Raw genomic sequence first — 26,569 nt, forward strand, 5'->3', positions numbered from 1 at the left:
TACTTTAATAATTTACATTTCCATACTATGTGGTATAGTACCTATTTTGCTTATGTCAGATTGACACTATAAGTTTGATTTGGCTATAAACTAAACTTTTTTTTTAAGATTTATTTATTTATGATAGACATAATTTGAAGGTTATCTAGGTAATTTGGTGGGGACAGGTGATTTGGAGACCCTACTCTTCTGCCATCTTGCCCCTCCTCCTCTATTTATGATAGACATAGAGAGAGAGAGGCAGAGACACAGGAGGAGGGAGAAGCAGGCTCCATGCTGCGAGCCAGACGCGGGACTCAATCCCGGGACTCCAGGATCGCGCCCTGGGCCAAAGGCAGGCGCTAAACCCCTGAGCCACCCAGGAATCCCTAAACTAAACTTTTGATTTCATGCTCTGCCTTTATCATTTGTTGTTCATGTGGCATAGTGTTGTCTATTTACAACTTTAAAAGGAAAAATTAGAGATATTTCTTTTTTTAAAAGATTTTATTTGTGGGGCACCTGGATGGCTCAGTGGTTGAGCGTCTGCCTTTGGCTCGGGTCATGATCCTGGGATCGAGTCCCATGTTGGGCTCCCCATGGGGAGCCTGCTTCTCCCTCTGCCTATGTCTCTGCCTCTGTCTCTCATGAATGAATAAATAAATAAAATCTTTGGGGCAGCCCGGGTGGCTCAGCAGTTTAGCACCGTCTTCAGCCCAGGGCGTGATCCTGGAGACCCGGGATCGAGTCCCACGTTGGGCTCCCTGAATGGAGCCTGCTTCTCCCTCTGCCTGTGTCTCTGCCTCTCTCTCTCTCCTCTCTGTGTATTCTCATGAATAAATAAATAAAATCTTTTAAAAAAAAGAAATAAAATCTTTAAAAAATATTTGACACAGAGAGAGAGAAAAAAAAGCAGGGGGAACAGCAGGCAAAAGGAGAAGCTGAAGCATACTCCCCACTAGGCAGGGAGCCTGACGTGGGGCATGATCCCAGAACCTGAGATCAGGACCCTAGCCAAGGGCAGACATGTAACCAATTGAGCCACCTAGGCGCCCCTAAAGAGACCATTTCTTAGGAGCTAGTATTCTGTCTTCATAGTTTCATCTGTTGAAATAATTATTTCCCACGTTGGAAATTGTGTGCTCTTATGGAATAAACTGGTGGTGAGAAGCTGCAGGGCAGAGTGGAAGGTGTCAGGCTTCAAACACCAACCTGGGCTGGAATCCCAGATCCTTCACCATTCAGAAGAGTTCAACCTTAGTAAGCCCTTTAAACCCTGGCCTTCAGGGACTTCATCCATTCAGAGGGAGTAACAATGCCTACTTAAGGGGATTTTATGAGAATCAGGCCAATGCAAACAGAGCGAGCAGGCTGAATTAGATTCTACATAAATGGCGCTATTATGGTGAGTCCTTGGTGTTAGACAACAGCGGCTACCCTGCCCCGGGCTCCCAATGCCAGGTTATCAAACTGGCATGAGATTCCGGAGTTCAGGGGACAACTGCTTACTCTCTCGGGAGGGTGGCAAACGTCCAACAGTGGTGACTGTTGACGTACCCCAAGGTGCCGGACTCCAGGTCATGGTGCGTCTTCGCTTTGATAGACCAAGGAAGCATGATTTCTGAATAGCACTTTGCTGCCTTTTCAGGAGGCCGGTACAGTATCCTCAGGTGGCTTAAAAATCCGGAACTAACACATACGGGGGGGGGGGGGGGGGGGAACCAGTTCAATAATAACCCATTTCCCTTCCTTACTGTTAGCTTCCTTGTTTCTTCTTTCTCTGGCTCAGTGAATACCAACACCAGGACTAACGACACTTCTGACACTTTTTTGTTTTCTTCCAAAAACACATTTTTCACATCTGAGGAAGGGCCAACGCCGTCCCCGACTCCTCCGGGAAGAACGGGTGCCTTCTGTGAGGCACGTCCACCGATTTTGAGGAGAAAGTTCCCCCGCATTCAACGGAAGGCAGTGTGGTGTGGTGTGGTGTGGTGAGACAGGTCGAAGTCGAGGGCTCAGGTCGCCTGGGTCTGGTCCCCATCGCCATTTCTGGATCTTTATGAAAGTGGCCGGGATCCCTGGGTGGCGCAGCGGTTTGGCCCTGCCTTTGGCCCAGGGCGCGATCCTGGAGGCCCGGGATCGAGTCCCACGTCGGGCTCCCGGTGCATGGAGCCTGCTTCTCCCTCTGCCTGTGTCTCTGTCTCTGTCTCTGTCTCTCTGTGACTATCATAAATAAATAAAAATTAAAAAAAAAAGAAAGTGGCCAACGGCACTGCTCTAGTGTCCTCACTGGTAAAGTGCGTCGATCCGACCTTGAGTGTGGGCGAGCTCTATCGCACACGTGGTTGGCCGTGACCCCGCACGTACCTCTACCCGACGGCGCCCAGGCCTTCCGCCCCAGCCGGGCCGGCTCCGCGCGGCGCCTCGCCGGGCACCGTAGGTTGCGCGCGCAGCACCCCAGCCGCCTCCTGAGCTCCGCGTCCCCGTTGCCAGGGGCACTGGGGGCGGTGCGCTTTCCGGCGCTGTCGCGGCGAGTCGCAGCTGTCATGGCGGAGACGGTCTGGAACCCTGACACCGGGGAGGCTGTGTATCGCTCCCGGGACCCCGTGCTCAACTTGCGCCTCCGGTAGTCGCGTCGTCCCAGAGCCCTGTGCCTTTACTGCTCTCCGATAATTGGAGCCTGAACCCCACTTCTTGTTTGCTGAGTCCCCACTTGCGCTTTCAGTCCTGATCTCTGTCTCCCTAGTCTCTCCGCGTCTCCCTCGCTACCCTCAGCCCCCTCCACTCACAGCCTCCAGACCTACCCAAGCCCTTTCAAGGCTGCCCTCCTCAGATTCCATCCGCACTCTTCCCTTAAGACTCCCGGCCGCGCTCATGTGCACCTAGCCCACCTTGCTAGCCCCACCCTCTTTCTTTTGTCCCCCTACCCCCCCACCCCCATCTTTGCTCTGTGTTCATCATCACGTTATGTGTCTTGTAATGAGTATTCCGGGCTTTTCTTTTCCTCACAGAGTCCACCTGCAAAGAATCACATCCAGCAACTTCCTCCGTTACCAGCCCGTTGCCCAGCTTGGGAAGGACCTCATAGACTTGGCCACTTTTAGGCCTCACCCAACTGCCAGTGGGTGTATGGTGTTGATGCGGCTTCTGGGGGATCGGGGGAAGGGTCTGGGGGCAGTAGTTAACTTTTAAGATAGAATAGGCCCAGATCTGTAATCTGAGAAAAGGCATAGAGAAGTTGGGTTCCTGCCCAAGGTCACATGGCTGGTACATGTTGAAGCAAGGATTTGATCGCAAGCATTTTTAACTACTCCATTATGTTGTGTAAGAAAATCGGGTAAGACATGGTTCTTGCCATCAAGAGCTGATCCGAATTGTGGTCAAATGTAGTTTTCCTTACCACAGAAGCCAGAAGAGTGAGGGAGGGCAGTGTGTTTGTGTTAAATCACTAGTCTCTCTGCATTTGTTGTTATCTGTTCAGATATACTCCTGGGCAGGAGTATGAGTTGGTGGGTTATGAAGCATGTGTCTCAAAAAGGCATACTCAGCCAGCAGTGTATTCGATTTGGTTCTTTAAATAATAATTTATTTGCCTTTCCTCTTCTCTTCTGGTACTTGGTCTCCTAAGGCTGCAGTGCTTGTGGTTCTAGACATATGGCCTCAAGAACAGCAAAGACAAGAACACCAGAGCTCCTTTCTAGCAAATGTTGACATTTGGAATTGAAGAAGAGCTAGCTAGCTTATATTCTGAATTTAATTCCTGACACTGAATTAGATTAAGTAATTCCTGGGAGCCATGACTTCCTTTTATTCAAATTAGAGTAGTAATTAAGACTCTTTGGGTTCTAATCCTGGCTTCTACATATATTCACAGCCTCTCTAACCTTTGTTTACAGTGAGTGCTTAATAAATCCCCAAACTCCAGCTGGTTTTGTGGTAAATATTAGGGCAAGGACCTGGGATATAACTACTCACAGAGCAAGAAGTAGTGCTGATTTGACTCAAACATTTGATTCACTCTGTGATCTTTGGAGGTGGACACCGCTCAGAGGAAGAGGAAGAGGAAGAGGTCGTGATTGGGTGGCAGGAGAAGCTCTTTAGCCAGGTGAGCCAGTGCCACTTATCCACTCAGTTTACCTCCACCTAGCTGGTCTTGGGGAAAGATTCTTGATATATATTACCTAACTGATTTCCCCCACTGTGTGTGTGTGTGTGTGTGTGTGTGGGTGGGTGGGTGTTTAAAGCTTTATCCATTTATTTGAGAGACAAGAGAGGGAGAGAGCGCGAACACAAGCAGGGGGATAGACAGAGAGAGGGAGAAGCACTCTGCCCACAGAGCAGGGAGCCTAACATGGGGCTCAATCCCAGGACCCCGAGATCATGACCTGAGCTGAAAGCAGACTGAACCAACCAGGTGCCCCACTCCTCTGTTGTGTTTAAAGGGCAATATAACATAATGAATGACTACTGAGTTTTACAATCCTGGGTAAAGTACTTTTCACCTCTGGGTGAAAGAAATCTGCCATCTATAATAGCATAGTTGGATTAGACCATCACTCTGGCTCCTTTTAGCTTTAACATTCTTTGGATCTGCTACCCTCTGTTAGTTCAGATAAATGGAAGTTGGCTATGGAAACATGTCAAATTGCATCGGCTCTATAGAACTGATTTGACTAAACAGTTACAGGAACAAAAGTTTGACATATTCTGAGTAGATCTCTGTGTCCCTGTGACCTTAGTTTGAAGTAGATCTGTACCGAAATGAAGCAGCCTGTCAGAGCCCTTTGGATCATCAGTACCGTCAAGAGATCCTGAAGCTGGAGGATTCTGGTGGCAGGAAGAACCGAAGGATTTTTACCTACACGGACTCTGATAGATACACCAACGTGGAGGAGGTATTGTTTTTTCTGGGGTCCCATAGCTTCCTTCTTTTCCTCCCCTTGCTTTCTGGCCTCACTGGGTCCTGTGCCTTAAACCAGAAGCCTGTTAAGATAGACAGCCTAACTAGGAACTACCTTGTACTGCTGGCAGCCAGTCTGGAGTAGAGTGGACACAGTCTTCAAGTAGTATGGCTGCTGCTCCTTGCCCACCTGCTGGAGGGCCTAGGGGAGCTGGCGCTGTATCTAATGATAGGCTTGCAGACTAGAGACCAGGAGAAGCAGCCCTGGGCTTGAGTTTTTCCATGCATCATGAGATGAGACAGGTGGGTGGAGTCTCGAACCATCTAGATAAAAGTCATCAGAGAATGCAGCCACAACTCTGTGTCTATGGGTTTGATGAGACAATCAGTACAGCTGTGGGTAGTGGCTTAGTGCAGTTTGCCTGTGCTCACACACCCTTACATTTGTCTTAGTCCCCGTATGACATGTTCTTTCCAGGGAGTTTTTAAACTCCTTGAGAATAGAGCGCATATTTTATGATTTTTGTCTATGACCTTGTAGCTCTGCATGAAGCAGGTATTAAATGAGTATTTTTGGAAGATTAATGCTTAATGTTAAGAAAGTTCTGGGTTGGTAGCATGTAAAATTTGGGTTTTCTGTTTTAGAAAAGTAAATGAAATTACAGTTAGCGCTGAATTACCGATGGGAGGACTTTTCACACTATGCTTTGTATCCTATTTGGCATCTTCCAAGTACCTGGTAACATCAACATCTACCAGGCACACTCACCCAACTTTTTTTGTTTTTGTTTTTACCCAACTTTTGGTTGGTATGTACTCAGAAATTGGAGACTCATTTTAAAGATTTATTTATTTATTTGAGAGAGAGTGAGCAAGAACAGGGGGAGGGGGCACAGAGAGAGGGAGAAATTCCAGGAGACTCCATGCTGAGTCACCCAGGTACCCCTACACACTCATTTAATGTTAGCATAAATAAACCCATTTCTGAAGGATAACATGCTGCTAAAATCTTGGAACAAACCAAGGCATGGTAGGAATTTTCTTTGGCTTGTTCGTACCACTGCTCTCCTCCCCAACACATATAATTGTGAGATGGCTTTACCTCTTAGATTCAGGTCCCAGATGAGGTTTCAGAAGGAAGACTTGCCTTCAGTACCTGATCCCATGTGGCCCTGACCAGTTGGGTCACAGGGTGCTGCTCTCTTTTCCTAGCACTGTCAGAAAATGACCACTGCAGCCCGGGAGGTGCCATCATTCTTGGTCGAACGAATGGCCAATGTCAGGCGACGACGGCAGGACAGGCGAGGGATGTAAGTGCAAATGAGCACGGGGGCTGGGTGGAGGGGCCTTTGTAGTCCTTCTAGGCCAGTGTCTGGGTATGTCTACCAACTCGAGCTCCCCATCCTGCATAGGCCTCGCCCCTGGCATGCTCTCCCAAGTGCGGGCTTCAGGCTCTTCAGGGGGTGCCTGGGAATTGACGCTTCCTGTGGTGCCTTTCAGGGAAGGCGGCATCCTCAAGTCACGAATTGTCACCTGGGAACCCTCAGAAGAGTTTGTCAGGAACAACCATGTCATCAACACCCCTCTTCAGACAATGTACATCATGGCAGACCTTGGGCCGTATGGAAAGTGAGAGAAGTCCCTCACCACCCAGCTCAGATCCTCCTCTTTTCTCTCTATCCATCACCTATCCTGTTATAGTCACCTTGGGGTATGTAGGAGGGGGGGACTTTTTCTTTTTCTTCTTGATTGTGCTTAGAAGAAGGTGTTTGACTATGATAATTCTCACTACAGCCTCTGTCCTCTCCCCTGGCATGGGCCGACTACCTCCTCCTCTCTGGTTGATGGGACCAGCGGTCCTGAACCTAGGTGTTGATTTCCTGGTTTCTAGACTTGGCTATAAGAAGTATGAACATGTCCTCTGTACTCTGAAGGTGGACAGCAATGGTGTGATCACAGTAAAACCTGATTTCACTGGCCTCAAAGGACCCTACAGGTGAGGAGAAGAAAAAAGCGGGAGTGGGGACTGGCATTCATTCCTTCCCTTGGCTTCACTTATTTCCCCTAGTTAAGGGGATTCTGAGAAAGTCCTTCATCTGCCCTGATTTCTAAATTCCCAGCCAATAGTTCATATTCTGTCTTATAATAAATCCTTAAGATCCTGGGGACTCTGTTCTAGGAAAGTGTGCAGCTATACCAGTTTGAAAGGGCCGACTTCAGTGGTGTAATTAAGTGAAAATAATTCTCTGTGCTGCTGCCTGTAGGACCAGCCAGAACAGGGTGGGGTGAGCTCAGACAGATCGCTTCCTCTGGGCCTGACTATTCCTACCTCTATGTCTTACAATAAGAGAACTATATGTTAGAAATGATCAAGGTGAGAGAACTGGGTACCAGGATGTTGTGCTTTAGGGTTTCCCCATGACTTTGAGACAGAAATGGGCCCCAAACCTATGCTGTGTGTCCACTTTAATGCCCCTTCTGCTTTTCCGCTTTGTTTCCCTCGCCTGCTCATCATTCTGGCCACTTTCATCCTCGTTTGCTTCAAGTGAGGTGTATGGCCAATGATGGCTTATCCCTGAGCTAGGTCTGGAGAGACACATTTCTTCTTACCAGAGTTGGTCTTTTTGTGTGACTTTGACCCTACAGAATTGAGACTGAGGGGGAGAAGCAGGAGGTGTGGAAGTATACAGTGGACAATGCATCCTCCCTCGCACAGCCAGAGGAGGAAGAGCGGGAACAGCGTGTGTTCAAGGATGTAAGAGCGAGTTCATTCCAAGCGCAGGGATGAGCCTTGGTGCCTGAGAGCTGAAATCATGTTTGGGGTCAATGTTCATAGTTGCAGGGTCTTTCTTACTGGTCCTCTCCTGACATAGGAAGCATTGCTGACATATCAAGAACTTTTGATCATACTATAACATAATAATAATAACAATGACCATTTGTTTGAGTACTTACCGTGCTCTGCGAGGCCCTTCACATACTTTTTCATTGAGACTATACAACAACCCTCTGAGGCGAATGCTTTTATTATTACCATTTTTATAAACGAGGAAACTGAGATTGAAAAGCTAAGAAGTCTGCCAAGGTCATGGGGCTTGTAAGTGCAAGAGCCAAGGCTGGGTCCCAGACCAGCAGACTCCAGAGGCTCTGTACTTCACTTTAAAATGTCAGTGGCTTAGATGCTTCAGCTTCCAGTTGTCTGTGGCATTTCCCATTACAGCTTCTTTTCTCCCTCTCATTCAGAACTGACCCTGGTCTGGCTAGGGTTGCATTTTGAGTTTGCATATGGTTTGTTTCCTCAGCTGTATGGCCGGCACAAGGAGTATCTCAGCAGCCTTGTGGGCACGGACTTTGAGATGGTGAGTGGCCTGGCTTCCCGCAGCACCATGAGCTGGGATTAGCCAGAGCATTTAGAATGTGGCTGAGTAATAGCATCTCTTTTAAAGGACATATTCTCTATGCCAGAAGGAAATCAGAGAATAGCATATAGAGCAGAGTTCTTGTTATGTGTTACAAAATAAAGCAGAGGTGCCTGGGTGACTCAGTCAGTTAAGCATCTGATTCTTGATTTTGGGTCATGTTATGATCTCAGGGTCATAAGGTCAAGCCCCATGTCAGGCTCTGTGCTCAACATAGAGTCTTCTTGAGATCCTTTCCCTCGACCCCTTCCTCCCACCCCCCTTCAGAGAGCTTTCACGGGCTCTCTCTCTCTAAAAAAGTAAAATAAAATAAAATATGGTATATTAAAAAAGAACTGTTAATGAAAAAGAAGATGTCAGTGAAAAAAGTCTAGAAGGGTACACACATGCTATGGGTGGCTTTCTCTGGGGTGGGGGTAGGGGTGGGAAGGTAGATGGGTGTTGGGTAGTGAGAGGGATATGTCAGGGATGTTTCCTTTTTATTCCCTAAACTTAGTGGTTTTAAAATATTACCACTGGTAATGCATTCACATATTACTTTACAATTAATTTTTAAAATTAATGTAAAGATGAACAATGTCTTCCTCACTCTTCATGTGGATATTTTTCCTAAGTGCCCCATAGAGAAGGAATGGGCACCCTTTCTGTTTATCAAGTAGTTTAGCTTTTTTTTTTTTTTTTTTTTTAAGATTCTATTTATTTATTTGAGAGAGAATGAGAGTGAAAGAGATCACAGAGAGAGAGAGAGGGAGAGGAAGATGCAGTCTCCCTGCTCAACAGGGAGCTTGAAGAAGCTGGGCTTAATCCCAGGACCCTGAGGTCATGACCTGAGCCAAAGGCGGATGTTTGACCCACTGAGCCACCCAGGTGCTCCTAAATAGTTTAGCTCTTAAACAAACCAAACAAAATAGTTTATGTCAGTTATTCTGTTGTCCTGCTTTCTTATTCCACAAATTCCATTCCTAGAACAGGAAACAAGCGTAGGATTACCCAGCGGTTTCCCTCTCTGATTCTCTTTCTCCCTCTCCCTAAAAAAAAAATCATTATTTTTATATTGCATCAGCAGCAGATGTTCAGTGTCCAAAAGTCAGATAAGAAATCACAAGTAATTAAAAAAGCAAACTCCCTAGTTCCTTGATCTCAGGCATCTAAAGGGAACAGGGGCCACCAGCTTCCCACTGTAAAGTGGCTATTCTTATAAGCTCTCCATGCTTCATTGCCCTCCTCACCCTTTAAATTATGTACTTTCTTTATTGTCACAAACTTTTAGAAATGAAGGAAAGAGAGCAGCGGAAAGGTGGCAGAGCGGGGAGGAAGCGCAGTAGTGGTGCACTCAGATCTGGCAGCCCGTGTCAGGTCTTCCGGGGATTTGTGGATGCTCTGGAGGCGGAGTGCTGATTCCCCCAGACCTCTTGATTTGTCCCTCTCCTCTCTCCCTTAGACTGCCCCAGGTGCCCTCCGGCTCTTTGTAAACGGAGAGGTAGGTAAGTGTCCTTCCAGACAGACATTCCCCTACTGCTGTGCAAGTGCCTTGACAGCTGCGAGGTAACCCGCCCCACTGCAGGGGAGGCCCTGGGTTGTCTACGCTACTTGGAAAACTGAGTCATGAGTCTTTCCTGGAAGCACAGAGAGGTCCTGGCCCTCAAGGGACTTGCCTCCTGAAGTGTGCAGACCCTTCAGGACTGTTGGGTGTTAAGGGAGATAAGAGAATAAGCTGAAATTGTATCTTGTTCTCTTAGTTTCAGCCCAAGGCTATGAGTATGACAATCTCTACGTCCACTTCTTTGTGGAATTGCCAACCACTAGTAAGTAATATTCATGTCTCTTTTATACCCATTCTGACCATTTTCTAGAGGCATTCAGTCCGGCTTCCCCACTTTTTTCAAAGAGGTTGTTACTGTCCTTTTTAAGGTCATAAATGACTTCCAAGTTGTCAAATCTTGTGGTGACATCTCTGTATGCACCTTGCATGGCCTCTCAGAAGCATGTGGCACAGTTCACTGTTCCTCACTGAAACTCTGCTCTTGGCTTCTGGCTCCACATGCCTCTCTTCTCTCTTGGTGGTGGTTCATCAGTCCCTTGGCTGTTTGCTCATCTATTGGTCTCCAAGCTTTAGAGTGGCCAAGTCTGGGGCTGGGCCTTCTGTTACTGTCTCTCTAGTCTTTCTAGGCGGTCCCATCCATCCCATGGCTTGAATACTATGTGTGTCTCTGACCCCTAGATTTCTCTCTAGCCTTGGCCTTTCGCCTGAATCCAGGCTCATCTCCCATTGTCTGTTTGTCATTCCTGCTTAACGGGATCCAGAGAACTCTTGATTCTCCCTCCTGCGTCAAACGTGCCCTCATGGTCTTCCTTAAGGGATATGGCAATGTCATTTACTTAGTTGCTGATGTCCAAAACCCAGGGATACCCTTGATTGCTCACTTTCTCTAGCTCCCTATAGCCGGTCATTCCATCACTGGGTCCGGTCAGCTTTGTCTTCAAATGATGTCCTGAACATCTTCTCTCTTCTACCTACATCTCCTGCCGCAGCTGATGAATTAACTTTCTAACTTACCCTTTTGCTTCCTTTACAGTTCATTTGCACAGACACCATGGCCAAATTGAACCTTTGAAAATGTAAATTAGTTGTGTCTCTCTTGAGCTTTAAACCCCAACAGCTTCCCCTCCCACTTAGGGTAAAATCCCAGCTCCAACGCCTGAACGAGCTGGCCCCTGCCTATCTCTCCCTTACAGCATTCCCATCAGATTTTCTGTTCTTGAACATACCAAGTTCATTTCCACCTTAGGGCCTTTTGGGGATCATTTCCTTTGTCTGAAAACCTTTCAGTCATATCTTTGCATGACTGGTTCTTCTGAGTTTAGGTCTCACATAAGGGTCACTTCTGAGAGATCCTCCCTCACCACCCGATCTAAGAGAGCCTGCTTGGGCAGCCTGGGTGGCTCAGTGGTTTAGTGCCACCTTCGGCCCAGGGCGTGATCCTGGAGTCCTGGGATCAAGTCCTACGTCGAGCTCCCTGCATGGAGCCTGCTTCTCCTTGTGCCTGTGTCTGTGCCTCTCTCTCTCTGTGTCTCTCATGAATAAATAAAATATTTTAAAAAAATAAATAAAAGAGCCTGCTTTATTTTTAGAAAATAAATCTATCACTACCTAATAGCCTCTTGTTGGTTGATTTGTTGTCTGTCTCCCCTTCCAACTGGAATATTAGCTCTGTGAGAAATGGATCTCTCCTGTTTGCTCACCAATATATCGCCAATGACTGGTCCTAGCACATAGGAGACACTCAGTAAATGTTAAGTGGATGAGTGAGTGTGTGAGTGAATGAATGGATAAAGGAACTTTGTCTTTTTCTCAACTACTTGCCTTCCTCCCAGGTCATCTTACTATATATGGTCTTTGGCTTTCAGATTGGTCAAGCCCAGCATTCCAGCAGCTCTCAGGAATAACACAGACCTGTGCCACCAAATCCCTGGGAATGGTATGGAAAACAATAGGGGTATCTGGAGAGGAAATTATGGGGCTGCCACCCTGGGGAGGATTCAGAGTTGGGTCTGGCCCTTCTCTGCAGGCTCTATAGGGCTGCCTGGTCCAGAGGTTCCCTCTCTGTTTTTCTGAGAATGGTAGTAGCTTGTATGTGGGTGCCCCTTCTTCTCTCGGCCTCTTATTTCCCACACGGGGTGATAGTTTTTCATTTTCCTTGCGAAGGCTTCAGGAAGAACAGATTCTCAATGAGGCCTTGCCTACCCAATGACACTGAGTATAAAATAATACTTCTCTTCTTTAGGAGAAGGTGGCTTACTTCTCCTACCCATTCACATTTGAGGCCTCTTTCCTCCATGAAGACGAATCTACTGGTGAGTAGGTCCTAGGCTCGGGGTCTCCTCTGGTGGTGCCCTCTTCAGGAAGGCCTCCTGTGACCCGGCTGACTTCTCTCCCTTCTCCCAGATGCTCTTCCAGAGTGGCCTGTGCTCTATTGTGAGGTCCTCTCACTGGACTTCTGGCAGAGGTATCGTGTGGAAGGCTACGGGGCCATGGTGCTGCCTGCCACCCCAGGTGATGTCTGGTCCCCGCCCTTCACTGGCCCACATGCCCTAGCTCCTAGGAACAAGACTAACACTTCTAAAAGATTTGGCCTCTTCCATGAGAAGGAGGGATACTTAGGAATTAGAAGCATTTAACTTGCAAGATTCCTTGCTCCTTTTGAGGAATTCTCCCCGCTGCATTAGGGACAACTGAATGAAGTCACAACTAACCTTGAAGTGGTGTAGCCCGAGCGTCTGTGGCATCTGCTTCATGCTCCTCTGTTTTGACATGCAGCCTTGACAAAGAAGCTCAGGCAGGGTGGGCACTTGGCATACATGTATTGAATGGATCATTCTTTGTTTTGAAACAATAGCCATTGTCTTCTGTTGGGTGCCAAGCGTTATACTAAGTGCTTCTCGTTTAATTCCACCGCCACTCTGAGGCATAGGCCTTACCGCTGCCACTTTCCTAGTAGGCAGAATGGGGCTCAGAGGGGTTAATAAACCTGTCTCAGGGACACAGGTCATAATTGGCAGGGCTAAAATTTGAATTTCTAGCTGATTGGTTTCCAAACAGGTGCCTCAGACCACCATGATCACCTCACTGGTGGTCAGGTTATCACCAGACAAGGTGTTTTAGTGGAGGCTAGGGCCTATGTCATTGCTGGGAGTCAGAGACCATGTGTCCTTTCTGGCTGCGGCCCCTCTCCCCTCTCTGGCACAGGCTCGCACACCCTGACCGTCTCCACGTGGAGGCCCATGGAGCTCGGCACGGTGGCTGAGCTGAGGAGGTTTTTCATTGGAGGCTCTCTGGAACTGGAGGACCTCTCCTACGTGCGGATACCAGGAACCTTCAAGGTGACTTTTATCTCTGGGAAGACTTTGTGCTGGGAGCTTAGGTTCCTGTCTCTTCTGGAGAAGGTGGGATTTGGGTTAAGGCCCCTTAATTGTTTCATTATTACTTAATCCCTTCCTTCCTGTAGCTTAAGCTGGAGGTCATGGCCACATCTTGAACCAGGTGCAGACATCTATACTGCTATCCTAGGAGATCTTGGGAAATGAGTATACTTAGAGATTCCCCGGGTGCCGTCAGAGTTACCGGCCCCTCCTTCCAGCCCATCACTGAGGCTTCAGTAATCAGAGGTGGGGAGGATTGTCAGGACACTTGTAAGACTGCTTAATCTCAAATGAGGTTGGCGCATCCCCTGATTTACAGTTAGGAGCCCAGTGTTAGCCTTGAGGTGATGGAGTCTGTGGGAATGAGGTTTCCCCAGCAGATCTGTTCTGCGAGAATGGGAGTAAGAACGGGGGTGAGGTTAGCATGGTGCCCAGAAGCCTAACACTGAACTGCACTCCATAGGGGGAGCGTCTGAGCCGCTTTGGGTTCCGCACCGAGACCACAGGCAGTGTCACATTCCGCTTGCACTGTCTGCAGCAGTCCAGGTGAGTGACCCCGGCCCTCAGCCATACCCCTGAGGGCTGGAGAGCAACTGTGGCCACATGGTGGGCTTCTGTGCAGGGCCTTCATGGAGTCAAGCTTCCTCCGGAAAAGGATGCGGAGTGTGCTGGACCGTCTGGAAGGTTTCAGCCAGCAGAGTTCAGTTCACAGTGTGCTGGGTAGGTTTCCCTCCTCTTCGCAGCTAACCCTCCCTACCTCCCCCCACACCAGCCTGAGCCACGCTCCTGCCTGCGCCACAGTGGCTCACTGCTGTATCACTCTTCTCCCAGAGGCCTTCCGTCGTGCCCGGCGCCGCATGCAGGAGGCCCGAGAGAGCCTTCCCCAGGACCTGGTGAGCCCCTCGGGAACCATGGTTTCCTAGCTCACTGTGGCCCCGGTCCCCTGTGCAAGAGGACAAGACGGGTACCATCTGAGGCCAGTGCCCTCCCGCATCTTCATCTTTCTCACAAGAGACCCCATTGGACTGCCGAGAACCAGAAGAGCTGAGCAAGTCCCAGGCCAGCCCCTCTGCCTAATCTTCAGCAGGGCCTCCCCGCTGCTGGGTAGCAATAATGCTGGAGACCCTATGGTGCCCCTCTTCATATTTCCTTTCCTGCAAGTGGCTGTCACAACAAGGCAGGCCTGTTGGGTTAGCCCAGTGTGGGGTTCTCTTTTCTGGCTTGTCTCACTGTCTCAAGAGCAGGGAGCTGCAGGTGCCTCCTGCTTCTCAGCCTGCCTTACAAATGGAGGCTCAAGTAAGGGAAGAAGGAGAGATCTTGAATTCCTGCCTGAAAGCCTCAGCCTCCTCTTTCTAGGGTAGCCTTGTCCTGCTGCCTGGGGTTTGTTGGGTTTGAGATATGAGTAAGTGAAGGCTGAAGGCAGTGCCCAGTCCTCTCTGCTAGCCAGGTAGTATCTTTTATTGTGCTTTTTGTACATAAGAACTTTTTATACTGACTGACGTGTCGGCTGTTTTTGTATTCAGGCTCTGGTGTGGCCAAAGTATTCTCCTGAACCTTCTCCCTTTCTGCCCTTTCCTACTCCAGAGTGTCTCTTTGGGTTAAGTCAGCCCGCAGGAGAAATTTAGGGGTTAGTGCTGGTGGTGTCCTGGCAGTGCTCCTCTTAAATATTTGGAGCAAAGCATGGGACTGTAGTTATGCCCTCCCCAGCCCAACGCAGAAACCAGCTCTTGGCCTCAGCAGTCCTTTATTGGTACAACCAGAGCACGCTCCCCAGCCTGCAGGCTCCAGCAGAGGATTGTGGGGCAGCTGGGGCTGGGTGTGGTGTGGGCTGCAGTCATGGGTGGGGGATGGGGATAGGCTGGGAAAAAAGAGACTGGAAACCATCCGGATAACTCTTCTTGCCTGAGCTTCAAGACCTCCTTGCACTGGGAGCCAGCTGATGCCTGACCAAATACCTAGGAGGCTCCCAAGGTGGGAGGGTTCATTGCTGCCAAAAGCGCCAGCTGTCAGCCACGGAACCAGCTCTGAGCCATAGCCAGCAGAAGCGTCAGCAGATGTGGTTGCTCCAGGGTAAAAGGCAGCCTTGTGGTCTTCCTCAAGTTCCCTTGTGTATAAGGCTGGAGGCTTGGGATGGGCTTCTATGGAAGCAGCACAAGTGGACAAGGAAGGAACTTGCTTGTATCCAGACAGAGCTCTTTTAGGGTCCCGAAGACTAAGCTGAAGCTAATTGGACACTTCCTAACTGCCCCCCAACCTAAAGTCCTAGGCCTTGGATTAACTATCCATCCTGAAGCTAGCATACCAGAAGCCACTAGGGAAGATTACCCTGCCTGTAGTGACAAGTATTGTCTCTGTTAGAGGTCTTAAAGGACTCAGCCACCTGGCTCAGGGGAAGATGCAAAGGCCTGGCTCCGCCCAGAGCCCATTGGAGGAGGGCCTTCCCTTACCTGCAGAGGCCTCATCTGCCTCGCCAGGCTGACAGGTTCAACCTGGGGATGCGGCTGCAGCTCACAAAGCCCCGTGGGAAAACGTTGGCCCTGAAGATGTCCCTCGAAACGGTGGTGATGCCCGTATTGTCACACACAATTCGAGACAAGGAAATCTGGCGCAGGGCCTTGCGCTGTCTCTTGGTGAAAACACCCTTTTTTTCCCACCAGAACCTACCAAGATAAGTGGAGGGATGTGGGTGAAGGTTAGGGAGGAATTAACATAATAGGCATCTGCTAGCTATGCCAGGTACTTGACATCATTTCATTGAATTCTCTAGAATTCCTGAAAAATAGGTATTCCACTTTTATAAATGAAGAAACAGGTTCAGCGGTCAAGTAAATTGCTCAATATTAAACACAGTAATTTTAGTGGCCTGGGTTGGATTTGAACCCAAGTAAATGCCAAATCCAAATAAGGAGTCCGGTCTTAAACCATAAGCTTTGTTGGAAGTAAGTCAAATTTAGCCCTTCCTGCTCATGTTTTCTGGGATCCATTAGCGAGGAACAGCGAGGAACAAGTCTGCTTTGTGGGCTAAAGGTGCATGTAGCTCAGATGCCATCAGCCTTGCCTAGCCCATGGTCTCTCTTGCTCTGACTGACCTCTCCACAGAGAAGTCTCCTGATCTCGGACCCTGTGAACTTGGAAGAAATGAATCTAAAAAGGGCACTATCCCCCTTACCAAGTCTTGACATGCTAGTGCTTTTCTGCCCTGCCTCTGGGGCTGGTCTTTTTAGGGGAGAGTCACTTACCTGTCACCACTTCGGGCTCTGTTAAACTGTTTTTCAAAAAGACAAGCCAGAAGAGGCCCCACTCGCGCCCCCGGCAAAAGAGGCTCTGCGATGGCCCCAATCCAGATGTCAATGTTGTCAGGTGTCCCATACAGATTTAGGAACTTCCTTGCCAAATCCTGGTTTCGTAGCACCCGGCTAAGCTGTGCCAGATTCCGGGGCTGGGAGAGGCTACAGAAGCGCCTCCAGGCATTGTACCCTGTAGGGAGAGGGGGCAGAGGCGGTTCAGTCTTACCCTGCTGCCTTCCCCTTAGCTTCTGCTTCTCCACAGCTTCTCCTGAGAGAGCTCTGTGGTCAGGAAATGTCAGGCAGAACAAGATCTCTGCTGACAGAAGAGGGCCAAAACTTGCAAAGTTCAAACCACTGCCCTCTAATTTTCAAAGTGAGTGGACAACCATGCATCAACCAAGGAGTGTGTCCTAACATAAGAAGCTGCTGTAACTCAACAATCATAACCACAAAGACATTACTGGGCACCAATGCATCAATTAGGTACAAATAAGATGGACCCAGAACATAAAAGACTCAATCAGGTTTTGAGAAGGCATGAATAAACACATAGGTGAACAAACCAAGAATTGAAGAGTGTGGTTAAAGTTTACTCAGAAAAGGACCACACGTTATATGATTCCATTTACATGAAAGGTCCAGAATAGGCAATCATGTAGAGGTAGGTGCAAAGATCAGTGATTGTCAGGGGCTGGGGTGGGGACCAGGAGTGATGGTTGCTGTAAGGTTTCTTTGTTGTAAGGTAGTGATAAAAATTAGTAATGGTGAACAATGGGCCAAAGACCTTAACAGCCAAAAAGAAAAAAGTGATCAATCTACAACTCTAAATATACTAAAGTCATTGAATTGTATACTTGATATGGGTAAATTTTATGGTATGCTAATTAGATTCCAGTAAAGCTGTTTGGAATTTCTTTTTTCACCTACTCAGAAACTTCCAAAGGCCGACCTTCTGACTTCTTGGCTGTTAGAGGATCCCACACCAAGACTAAGCCAGATGATGAGGTGGGGTCCATCGAGATAGGAGACAGGTTTGCCCTAACCTTGAAGAAACACCTGCACACGATTGTCCATTGAACTACAACTCACAAACACCCAACTTCCAGCTGAGCAAAGGAAAACATTCTAATGCTTTACCTCACTCAGCACTGGTGTGTGATAATGTCTTAGGATCCTCACAACACCTTTGTGAGGCACTTTGTAATCTCCAGTGTATCCATGGATATTTGCTGAGCTTGAGCAAGTGTGACTTTCTTAAGGTCACTCCATTAAGTGGAGTCCAAACAAGCTCTTCCAATTCCAAATTTGGTTGTTGAACTTAGGAAGGGATTGTAGAAGACTGTCAGAGCTAGTATCAGGACAATATTTCTGGGACAGCGCAGAAGGAAAGGTATGGGGGCGGGGCGGCACAGAAACTGTGGCACTTGGTTGGCTGGCAATCTCGGTTCTCCAGCAGGGGGCGCCCACGGCTCTAGTTGTCTGGAGCCCCCAAGTGTAAGGAGGAAAGAAACAGGTTTTTGAGCCCCTGCTGTGTGCCTGCCAGGTACTGTATCAGGTGGGGTGGAGATTGCCCCCACCCTGTTCTACACAGCCACAGATTAGCCAAGGCAGATGGCGCTTCGGGTTGTCTTTAGACAGGAAAGTAATAGGTCGGGAGGAGAGGGGAGCAAGGCAGTGACCAAAGCCTTCCCCTAACACTGTAGCTTGCACAGGGGGAAAGAAAGGAGAAATTTGAACTTGATTCAAATTTTACTATTTCCTAGTTCTGTGGCCTTGAGAAAATGACCTAGATGTCTCTGAGCTTATTTCCTCAGCTTCTCAAGGTCATTGGCAGAAAGAAATGATTAATAGCCATGAAAATTCCTGGCAAAATGCCAAAGTTTTCTTCTTTCCTGGGATAAATTTTTCTTCTTTGCCGGGATTTTTGTATCTTCATGAAACAGCCAAGGCTGTCTTAAGTTCACTCCACCTGTTCCTGCCTCTCCGGCTCTTTGCCTTTCCATACTTAGAGGCAGGAGCTAGTTTCTATGTCCCCAGAACTTGCGTCTGCCTCCTTGGAACTCGCCAGGGTAGAGGGGAATGGAGCAGTTTTTCCTTGCCCTTTGAACCTACTATTTTCTCCATCTGATCTGCTTTGTCTACTCCTGTGTCCAAGTCCCAGCCATGGTGTGAACCTACAGGTAAAGGCCCTGTAGTGGCTGGAGGAGATGTGGCAGGATGGCAAAAAGGTGGTCCCAGGGCCGCTTTACTGCATCAAGCTCAGCCTTGCCTGCCTCTGAACCACAGCACATGGTGTTTAGTTCCAGCCAGAGAGGATGCGCGGAAGATCTTCTCTGACCAGCCCCCTCCCACACTGCCAGCAGAAGCAGCCCTGGGCCAAGCAAAGCCCCCTCACCTGGGAGGCCGTGGTCGCGGCTGCGTTGCATGTTGAGAGCTGCCAGGTCCAGCCCGATCCTTCTCACTTGCTGAAACAGCCGATCCCTCAGCTCGTCCACTAACATGGAATCCTGACGGTTCAGCTTGGCAGGGGTGGCCATGAGGCCTCGGATGATGGGGTCGATGCCACCTGGTGGCAGGGAATGTGAGCAGCACAGATTGGGTCAGCCTCTGGGGAGCCCATGGGTCATCACTTGATGCCAAGCTAGCTCAGAGCTGGACAAGCCAGTGGCTTATATCCTGTAATAGTTGTATCAGGACACAAAGGCCTGCATAGACTTGAAGGGAGCTGGGGCCGGCAGGGAAAGAAGTCACCCTCACTTGTTAAAGAAGGAGAAGGCAAGCTCTTACTAGGCCCACAAGCCCCCCCAATCTGACAGGAGTCTCCTCCCCTTTTGGAAATCCTCTATCCCCAAGGGGATGGGATGCTCAGGCCTGAGGGTCTTGGCCACCTGCTTTGTTTTCAGTGCCCTGGGAAGATGATTAGCAGTGGCCTGAGCAGCAGCCTGGCCTCCTGGCACTAAGCTTGGCCCCAGCGCCACTCCCATCTTCTGGGGCACCTGGTGGCTCAGCGGTTGAGCATCTGCCTTCAGCTCAGGTTGTGATATGGGGTCCTGGGATCAAGTCCCACATCGGACTCCCTGCGGGGAACCTGCCTCTCCCTCTGCCTGTGTCTCTGCCTCTCTCTATGTGCTTCTCATGGATAAATAAATACAATCTTTGAATAATAAAAAAATTAAATAAAACCTAGTCACCTTCATACACGACTCGCCAGCTGGCAAAGAAGCTAGTGCTAAGCGGGACACGAGAATTGGGTGCTGAGGCCCGGTACTGGCTATCCAAGCGGAACATGAAGGGCTGGAGCATGGTGTGGCCAAAGCGGAAGGCCAGGGTGAAGACATTGGCCACACGAGGGTCCACATTGGAGGAATACCCCCGGTAGCACCCCAGGGTTCTCCTGGCTCGGGCCTTGCCCAGAACCAAGGGCAGAAAGTCTCGGTAGGTGATGATCTTCAAGAGAAGACAGGAGGAACATTAATTACCTTAGTGGCCACCCACCCCATTCCCTTGCCTTTGCTTCCTGAAGAGCTGCTCAGACATCCTAATTCTTTACTACCATCATGTCAACTGTGGAAATCTTAAGTTTCCCATTGGCTGAAGAGGATTTCAAAGCTCAGAGAGAGAGGTGACAAGGACAGGGTCACACAGCAGCAGAGTTTGGGGTACAGGTGAGATCTCAGGTAGACTCCCAGTCACCCAGACCTAGCTAATCTGAGGCATATCCCCAAAGGATGTATTAAGGAAAATGGCAGCCACTCTCTCAAATGGTGTCTCATGCCATATTATCTCCTAGGGGATACTTGGGCCTAGGGCTCCCTACCTGGACCATGGCCCCCACAATCTTTCGGGCCTCCTGGTACAGCTTCTCTCCACTCCACCGAGGATTCAGGCGTCTCAGCTCTGTAGCCAGCCGGTTATGCTCTCGCATAAAGAGGGTATGCATAGCTGCCAGTTTGGGGGTTTCCGATGATCGGGAGTCACCTTGAAAACCCCAAGTTCAGAGTCACCACAGCACTTCCCAGAGAAATGTCTTTCTGCAAGACAGAGCTCTGGGGACTAGGAAGAGGTGGTAGCAGTTTGTGACCGGGGCCAAGCTGCAGGCCCTTGCTGGACCTCCATCTCCACAGCTCTGCTACGAGGCTCCTCACTGATTGCCACCCTCTGCCCCACACAGGAGGGGATCAGGAGGGGGACGACGGTGGGGTCTCAGACCCCAAATTACTGAAACAGGTTCAGGCAAGGTGGGAAAGCACAGAGCAGCTGCTGAACTTGGGCCTGATGATTCTATTCTACAAGTGATCAGGTCCATGGATTCCTGGTAGAGGGACCTGGCTGACTCCAGGAACCTTGACTTTGGGACTGTGAACCCATCTGTCGCACGACCTGCATCCATCAGCATTCTCCACTAAGGGCTAGACCTTTCCCCAGCTATGGAATTGGGGATCAGGCTGCTCTCCCCAGGGAGCCCAGGGGAAACAGAGAGAGGATTGGGCAGAGCCAGTTCCTGTAGAGAGCTTCCCCTCAAGGCCAGGGAGGAAAGCAAATTCCTGAAGGGGGGCCTTACACACCGTCATTTGCTGGCTTTGAATTAAACTCTTTTGTACCAGGTCTTATTTACTCTTCATTCGACCAATGGCTGGCGACTGACCTGCCAGGAAGCAGGGGATACGTGCAGAGCGGTTGGTGAGGAGGCAGGGGTCGTCCCGCAGGTTGTCGAAGGGCAGCAGGGCCCGGCCGTTGTCGCTGAAGCGGGTGTTGACAGCCAGCAGCCCCAGCTGGTTGGTCAGGTTTCGAAGCCTAGTGGCCAGAGGGTCCTCGCTGCCGTACACCATGCTGGCGTCCACGAAGGAGGTGAGCGCGTTGAGCTGGTTTCGGACTTTGTTCCTGTTCTGGGGGCATGCGGGTGCCGAGCGGAAGAAGGGGATGCAGTCACGTTGGTTCCTGATGCGGGGGTCATTGGGTGGGATCTGAGGAAGAGGAGCCAGTGACAAGGGGCCCCCCCAAGAGCAAGCTCACTCTTCTGGATCATCCCTCACTTGCTTCAAAACCTTGCTTGAAACTCCTCTTCTCTAGGAAGCCCTCCTCCACTCACCCAGATTCGTGCTACTCACCAGGTGGATCTGAGCATCCTTAGCACTTTGTATCATAGAGTTATAAAAGGTGAGAAATGGATGAGGCCTTTGATCCTCACTTTACAGATGGGGAAACTGAGGCTCAGAGACAGGAAGTGACAACTAGATAGCAGAAGAAGAAGGATTAAGACCTAGTTCTCCTGACATTTGGGCCTGTGCCCCTCTCATTCCATTTAATCCTACAGACATTTCCTGAGCACCCTTCTATGCCAAGTGCTTTGGAGACCAACAAAAGTCAACAAAATCCAGCACAGGTTTCAGGAAGCTGGCATTCAGTGAAAACAGGTGCACACATAGAGAGTATAACTCTAAATTGAGGCGCTATTTGCTATGCTTGATCTAAAAGCCAAAAGTGAAAGGTATGCTAGGAAAATATGGGAAGATTCCCACGAGGAACTGCCCTTGAACCGGTGCTCAAGGAACGGGTAAGGTTGCACCAGGGAAGAATCAGCTACAAGCCCTCACGTGTCGTGCCCCACGAATGTCGCCCTACCTGTTAGGGTTGAATGGATGTGGGAGTGTATGCACATGTGTCCCCCTCTATATCCCCAGAAAGGCTCTCCTTTCTGGAGTCTGTCTTTCTTCCCTAGTGTTCCACTCCATCCTTGCCTCTCAGCCTGAAGGATAGCATCCTGCTCACAACGCCATCCCAGGAATTGGGAATTGGTGAAAGCTGCAGGACCCTTGGACTGATTCAGAAAGGAGAGGAAGGCAAGAGCTAAAAGACCCTAAAGGCTCTCAAGAGCAGCAGCCCAGAGGCTTCTCCTGTTGGGATCCAACCCATGTGTCAAGGGTAGTCAGTGAAGCCAGCCCGAAACCTGCCTGCAGACTGCCCCGCCCCCAGCCCCACCCCGAGGACATGCACAGAACTGGGGCTCTGTGCAGGGGCCGTGCTCCTCTCCTTTGTCTGATACTCCAGCATCAAAGACAGCTCTTTAAGGAGGGCGCTTCAGTCTTACAGACCCCCACCTCCAGCTCTTGGCCTAGAGTGGAGGCCATAGCTGGGACCTGGGGGACCGGTGGGGATACCTTGATGGGGAAGCAGGGAGGCAGCTGGGCACAGGTCTTCTCACAGTCCACACCTGCAGTGAAGGCCACTCTGGCTGGGGACTCGGGGGCGAAATCCAAGTCATGGTCAATGAACTGGCCCCACTGCATGAACATAAGGGCCCTGCCCCGGTCGGAGGTCAGCCTCTCATTGGGGAAGCGCACAATCTGGTTGGAGACGGCCCGGACCTGGTGGAGAGATGGTCAACATGGGGCATGGGGCTGCAGACCAGCCATGCTGGAGTGAACACAGTCTCTCCTTCTCTCCTGCCTTCCCCTCCCTACTCCTACCTTGTCCCACCCACTGCGTGGCTGTCATGTGTAGGAGGATGACCCCCCGTGTGGCTCCTGAGGATTCCAGGAGTAGAGAAGAGGAAAGGCCAGGTTGGCTGGCTGGAATCCTACAGCTCTTCCAAAGAGGTAAATAGATCAAACCAATAGATCAATTTATATATAGACTAACGGGTACCTAGATGACAGAAGTGACTTGTATACATGAACCAGTTGGTACGTGATGAGTAATAAATACAGAGAGAACTGGATAGATAGATGGAGGAAGAATTAATAAATAGATGTCGGTGGATAAATAGGTGGCTGTTATATTGACATATGAATAGAAGAATGATAAACCAATACACATGAAATCACTTAGATCAATAGACATAAAATAAGACATACAGCTCTTTATATTAGCTAAGATACTTTTTGACACTAATTCTTTCAGAAAAAGCAAAACTATAATGGCTAAGGTTACTAGATCACATCCTACATAGATGTTTATACTAAAGACCTTATTTAATATACACACCAGCAATATGAAGTGGCTTTTACTGTCATTTTATAGCTGGGGAAACTGAGTCTCAGCTGTATGACTTGCTCAGAGTCACCTAGCTGGCGAGCGGAGAGCCTGGACTCCAGCTGGCTCTGGGCTATGCTCTTACTCCCCATGATGAGAAGTAGTGGACCCTCCTCCCGACCTTCAGCCCCCACTCACAAGAGGGAGGAGGAAACCATGACGCCTCTTGTTGGGTGTCCAACCGAAGGGAAGTGACAGCCCGTCCTCATACTCAGCTGCTAGCCAGCGGGCCAGGGGCTGGTTGGAGGCCCCCAGCAAGGGTCTTCTCCTGCAACAGTGGGTAGGCTTTGGTCAGCAAGGGTTCTGGACCCAGAGACCACTCAGCATGGGGTGAGGGTGTGGGGGAGGGAAAGGAGGGGCCCTTGGGTCAGGAGTGGCCTCTGGCACACACCTGTTGTTGCATTTCCCAGTGATGGTCCGATACTTGTTGCTGCACTTCTCCTCCTGGTCCTGGGGAGCACAGCCACTGGCCTGGGACAGCAGCCGAAGCTGGGATTCCGTCAGCACATCTGGGGTTGGGGCAGAGGGCAGAGTCCTGGGTCCAGGGTCCTAGCTCCTTCCCAACTGGGTCTGTTCCATACCTCCCATCCCTTTACCCCTTCCCTCCTGACAGCCCAGGCTGTGTACCCCACCTTCCCAGGCCAGAGAAGACCCTGGGGCTCAGTGGGGAGCACAGTACCAGTGACATTGAAGGAACTTGACCCCTGGAGTTGTAGCTTCTCCTCCAGCAGATCCAAGGCCAGATGCATATAATCGGCGGCCCGAACCATCGTTCTGGTGCCTCCTAATGGTTGCTTGAAGTAGGACAGGAGATCCAAGGGGCTGGCCAGGCCACTACGGAGGCGCTCCTTGATGCTGCACAAGGAGAGCAAGGACTGGAGAGAGGAAGCAGAGCCCCCCAGCAGAAGCCCCCAGCAGAGCCCCAGCCTGGGGGTGGACAGTCAGGGCAGTATGAGAAGGCAGGATGGATGGAAGGGAGGCTCTCTGCTGACATGGCACTGCCCCAAGGTGCCCGGGGGCAGGGTGATGGCTGACATGACTGTGGCTGGAGCCCACCCACCTCTTTGACCCTCCCAGACCCACCTCCTCTGAGTGTGATTGTAGGCAGCATCCACCAGTAACTTGGCCTCTGTTATGCAGCCCCGAAGGACCGAGGTCTCCACTGTCCTAGGGGAGGCTGTTCAAAAGGAGGGGGCTCAGAGTCCAGAGGAGCCGCGGGCTTCCCCAGACCCAAACACCTCCCCCTCCACTGCCCTCCTCCTTGGCTGTCCAAAGGGATGTTACCTGCGCCAGTGCCCTCACACAGTGGGGCCAGAATGAGTGTGGCTAGGACCCCTGCCAGGGCCAGGAACAGCTTCATCTTGGCGATGAGGCACCCAGCCATACTGGGGCAAGGGATCGACACCCACATCCTGCACACAGGTGGGTCCCCTGCTCTCTTCTCACCTGGAGGTCTCTAAGCTGACCTCCTCCTCTTTTCTGGAAGTGTCTGGAAAGGGACTTTTATATCTTGTCCCAGGGTGGGGGAGGGGAAGCCCAGCCTCTTGAGGTGGAGCCCTGGAACTTCCCTCTAATTTTCAGGGGAGTTGTGAAACTGAAGCACCCCATTCCCACCCTCTTCGCTACTGAGTGCACTGGTATTTCCCTCCACATGCAGGGCAGTGCCTGGAGCACTGCTCAATGAATAGTTGCTGGAAGATTAAGGAGCCATGTGCCTCAGAAGACTGGGCCTGGGCCTGCCACTAACCAAGTTGTATGGTCTTGGGCAAGTGTCTTGCCCTCTCCAGAACTGACTTTCCATGACCCTAAAGTAGGACTTGGACCAGACTGTTGGAAAGGCTCCTCTCCTCCCCCAACTGGGCAGAAACTGGGGCGGCCTTACTCTTGTAATTCCGAAGACACCTCAGCGCAAGGCTGGGCGTTCAGTAGGGCCTCAGTAAATGTTCATGGAGCGCAGGAATGATGTCAGGTCAGTGATTCGGACCCCTCTCCCTTAATGCTTGTCCCTGCCAGCTCCTTGCAAGATGCCAAGGAGACGGTGAGGGAATGGCTGAGGCAGAGCTGGGCCGTGAAAATAAGGGGCTGCATCGGGGGCCCCCCCGGGTGTCACAGGGAAAGCACCTGCAGAGGGCGGTAGCACGCGGGGAGAGTCCTCCCCCCAAGCGGAGTCCCGGGCTCCGCGCTTCTGAGCGGGTTTCCTCCAGTGTCTCAGTGGTTAGCGCTGAGCAGTGGGCCTGGGTCTGGACTGGCTCAGTCACTCCCTGTGTGACCCTGTCCGGGCCTCCATTTCCACATCAGAAGGGTAGAAGGCCCCCAAGGGCCGCGCCTCCTCCTACCCCTGCTTTTCCTCCCAGGGCGTCCCCAGCCGCTGGTCCTTGGCTCTGCCCCATCATATTCCGCCCCCGGAGTAGGGTGCCAGCTGCTGCTGCGCTCCAGAATCCTCACCCCGTCCTATCCCATCCCACCCCCGGCGCCCCACAGCCTGCCTGTCCTTGCTCCTGCTCCAAGGTCATCCCTTCCCCGGTGCCACCAGCACCTGCTCCGAGCCCCATTCTCCCCATCATCCGCAACCCCGCCTCCCACCCCAGTGCCCCCAGCCCTGGCAGCGGTTGCCCTTGAGACACCCCTTAAGCAACGTCTTTCACAAGCTCCAGTTGAAGGCAAGAGCCCTGCGGATCTTATCTCCCTTTCTTAACCAGGTGCCTGTCTCCTGTGACAAGGCAGCCTGGATGGAAAGTCACTGTGTAGTGGCTAAAAGCACACCGAGTCCCTCCTTGCTGTCCCCGTGTGACCTGGGGTAAATCACATGGCTCCTTGGGCCTCAGCTTTCCTACCTGTGAGATGGGGACAGTGAGCCTCAGGAAGCAGAGATTTTTAAAATTGTAGAGTGCTCCTCAAATGCACCTCACCTCTTCTGCCCACAGGGAGCCAGCTGCCTCAGAAGACTGGCAACCAAGGTGGGGTATAGTTACCCTGGGTTGCCCTCTTTCCCAGGATGCCTCCTAAAGAAGACTTGGCATGAGTTTTGCTCT

The 26,569-nt window shown here is 50.5% G+C and overlaps 3 protein-coding genes across 5 annotated transcripts in view; 1 reads left to right on the plus strand and 2 right to left on the minus strand.

The window, feature by feature from the left end:
* The window catches only part of LPO (lactoperoxidase), a 46,782-nt gene extending 44,255 nt beyond the window's left edge, over positions 1-2,527 (minus strand). The window contains exon 1 of the mRNA XM_041726806.1: positions 2,347-2,527. Within this exon, the coding sequence (XP_041582740.1) occupies positions 2,347-2,527 (181 nt within the window). The remainder of the gene's footprint in view (positions 1-2,346) is intronic.
* On the plus strand, positions 1,716-14,703 carry MKS1 (MKS transition zone complex subunit 1). 3 transcript variants are annotated; one of them, XM_041727138.1, is made up of 18 exons: positions 2,432-2,605; positions 2,991-3,100; positions 4,011-4,084; positions 4,719-4,874; positions 6,092-6,189; positions 6,380-6,508; positions 6,771-6,875; positions 7,526-7,634; positions 8,182-8,238; positions 9,740-9,782; positions 10,038-10,103; positions 11,707-11,777; positions 12,084-12,153; positions 12,245-12,352; positions 13,046-13,179; positions 13,682-13,764; positions 13,841-13,938; positions 14,050-14,700. In XM_041727138.1, the coding sequence occupies exons 1-18, from the start codon at positions 2,526-2,528 to the stop codon at positions 14,139-14,141; spliced, it is 1,683 nt and encodes a 560-aa protein (XP_041583072.1). In that variant the 5' UTR covers positions 2,432-2,525; the 3' UTR covers positions 14,142-14,700. The 3 variants fall into 3 exon arrangements, with proteins under 3 accessions (XP_041583074.1, XP_041583072.1, XP_041583073.1); XM_041727139.1 differs by having other exon boundaries at positions 2,435-2,605; positions 4,014-4,084; positions 14,050-14,698; XM_041727140.1 differs by lacking the exon at positions 13,682-13,764 and having other exon boundaries at positions 1,716-2,605; positions 4,014-4,084; positions 14,050-14,703.
* Positions 14,685-24,897, minus strand: EPX (eosinophil peroxidase). The gene is made up of 13 exons (XM_041727137.1): positions 24,822-24,897; positions 24,621-24,714; positions 24,217-24,392; positions 23,929-24,046; positions 23,676-23,805; positions 22,664-22,870; positions 21,151-21,469; positions 20,323-20,483; positions 19,697-19,952; positions 18,901-19,071; positions 16,458-16,695; positions 15,666-15,878; positions 14,685-15,356 (listed from the first exon to the last, which is right to left on the minus strand). The coding sequence occupies exons 1-12, from the start codon at positions 24,895-24,897 to the stop codon at positions 15,677-15,679; spliced, it is 2,148 nt and encodes a 715-aa protein (XP_041583071.1). The 3' UTR covers positions 14,685-15,356; positions 15,666-15,676.
* Positions 24,898-26,569: the final 1,672 nt, after the last annotated feature.

Source organism: Vulpes lagopus, chromosome 12, assembly GCF_018345385.1.
Source record: "Vulpes lagopus strain Blue_001 chromosome 12, ASM1834538v1, whole genome shotgun sequence".
NCBI lineage: Eukaryota > Metazoa > Chordata > Mammalia > Carnivora > Canidae > Vulpes > Vulpes lagopus.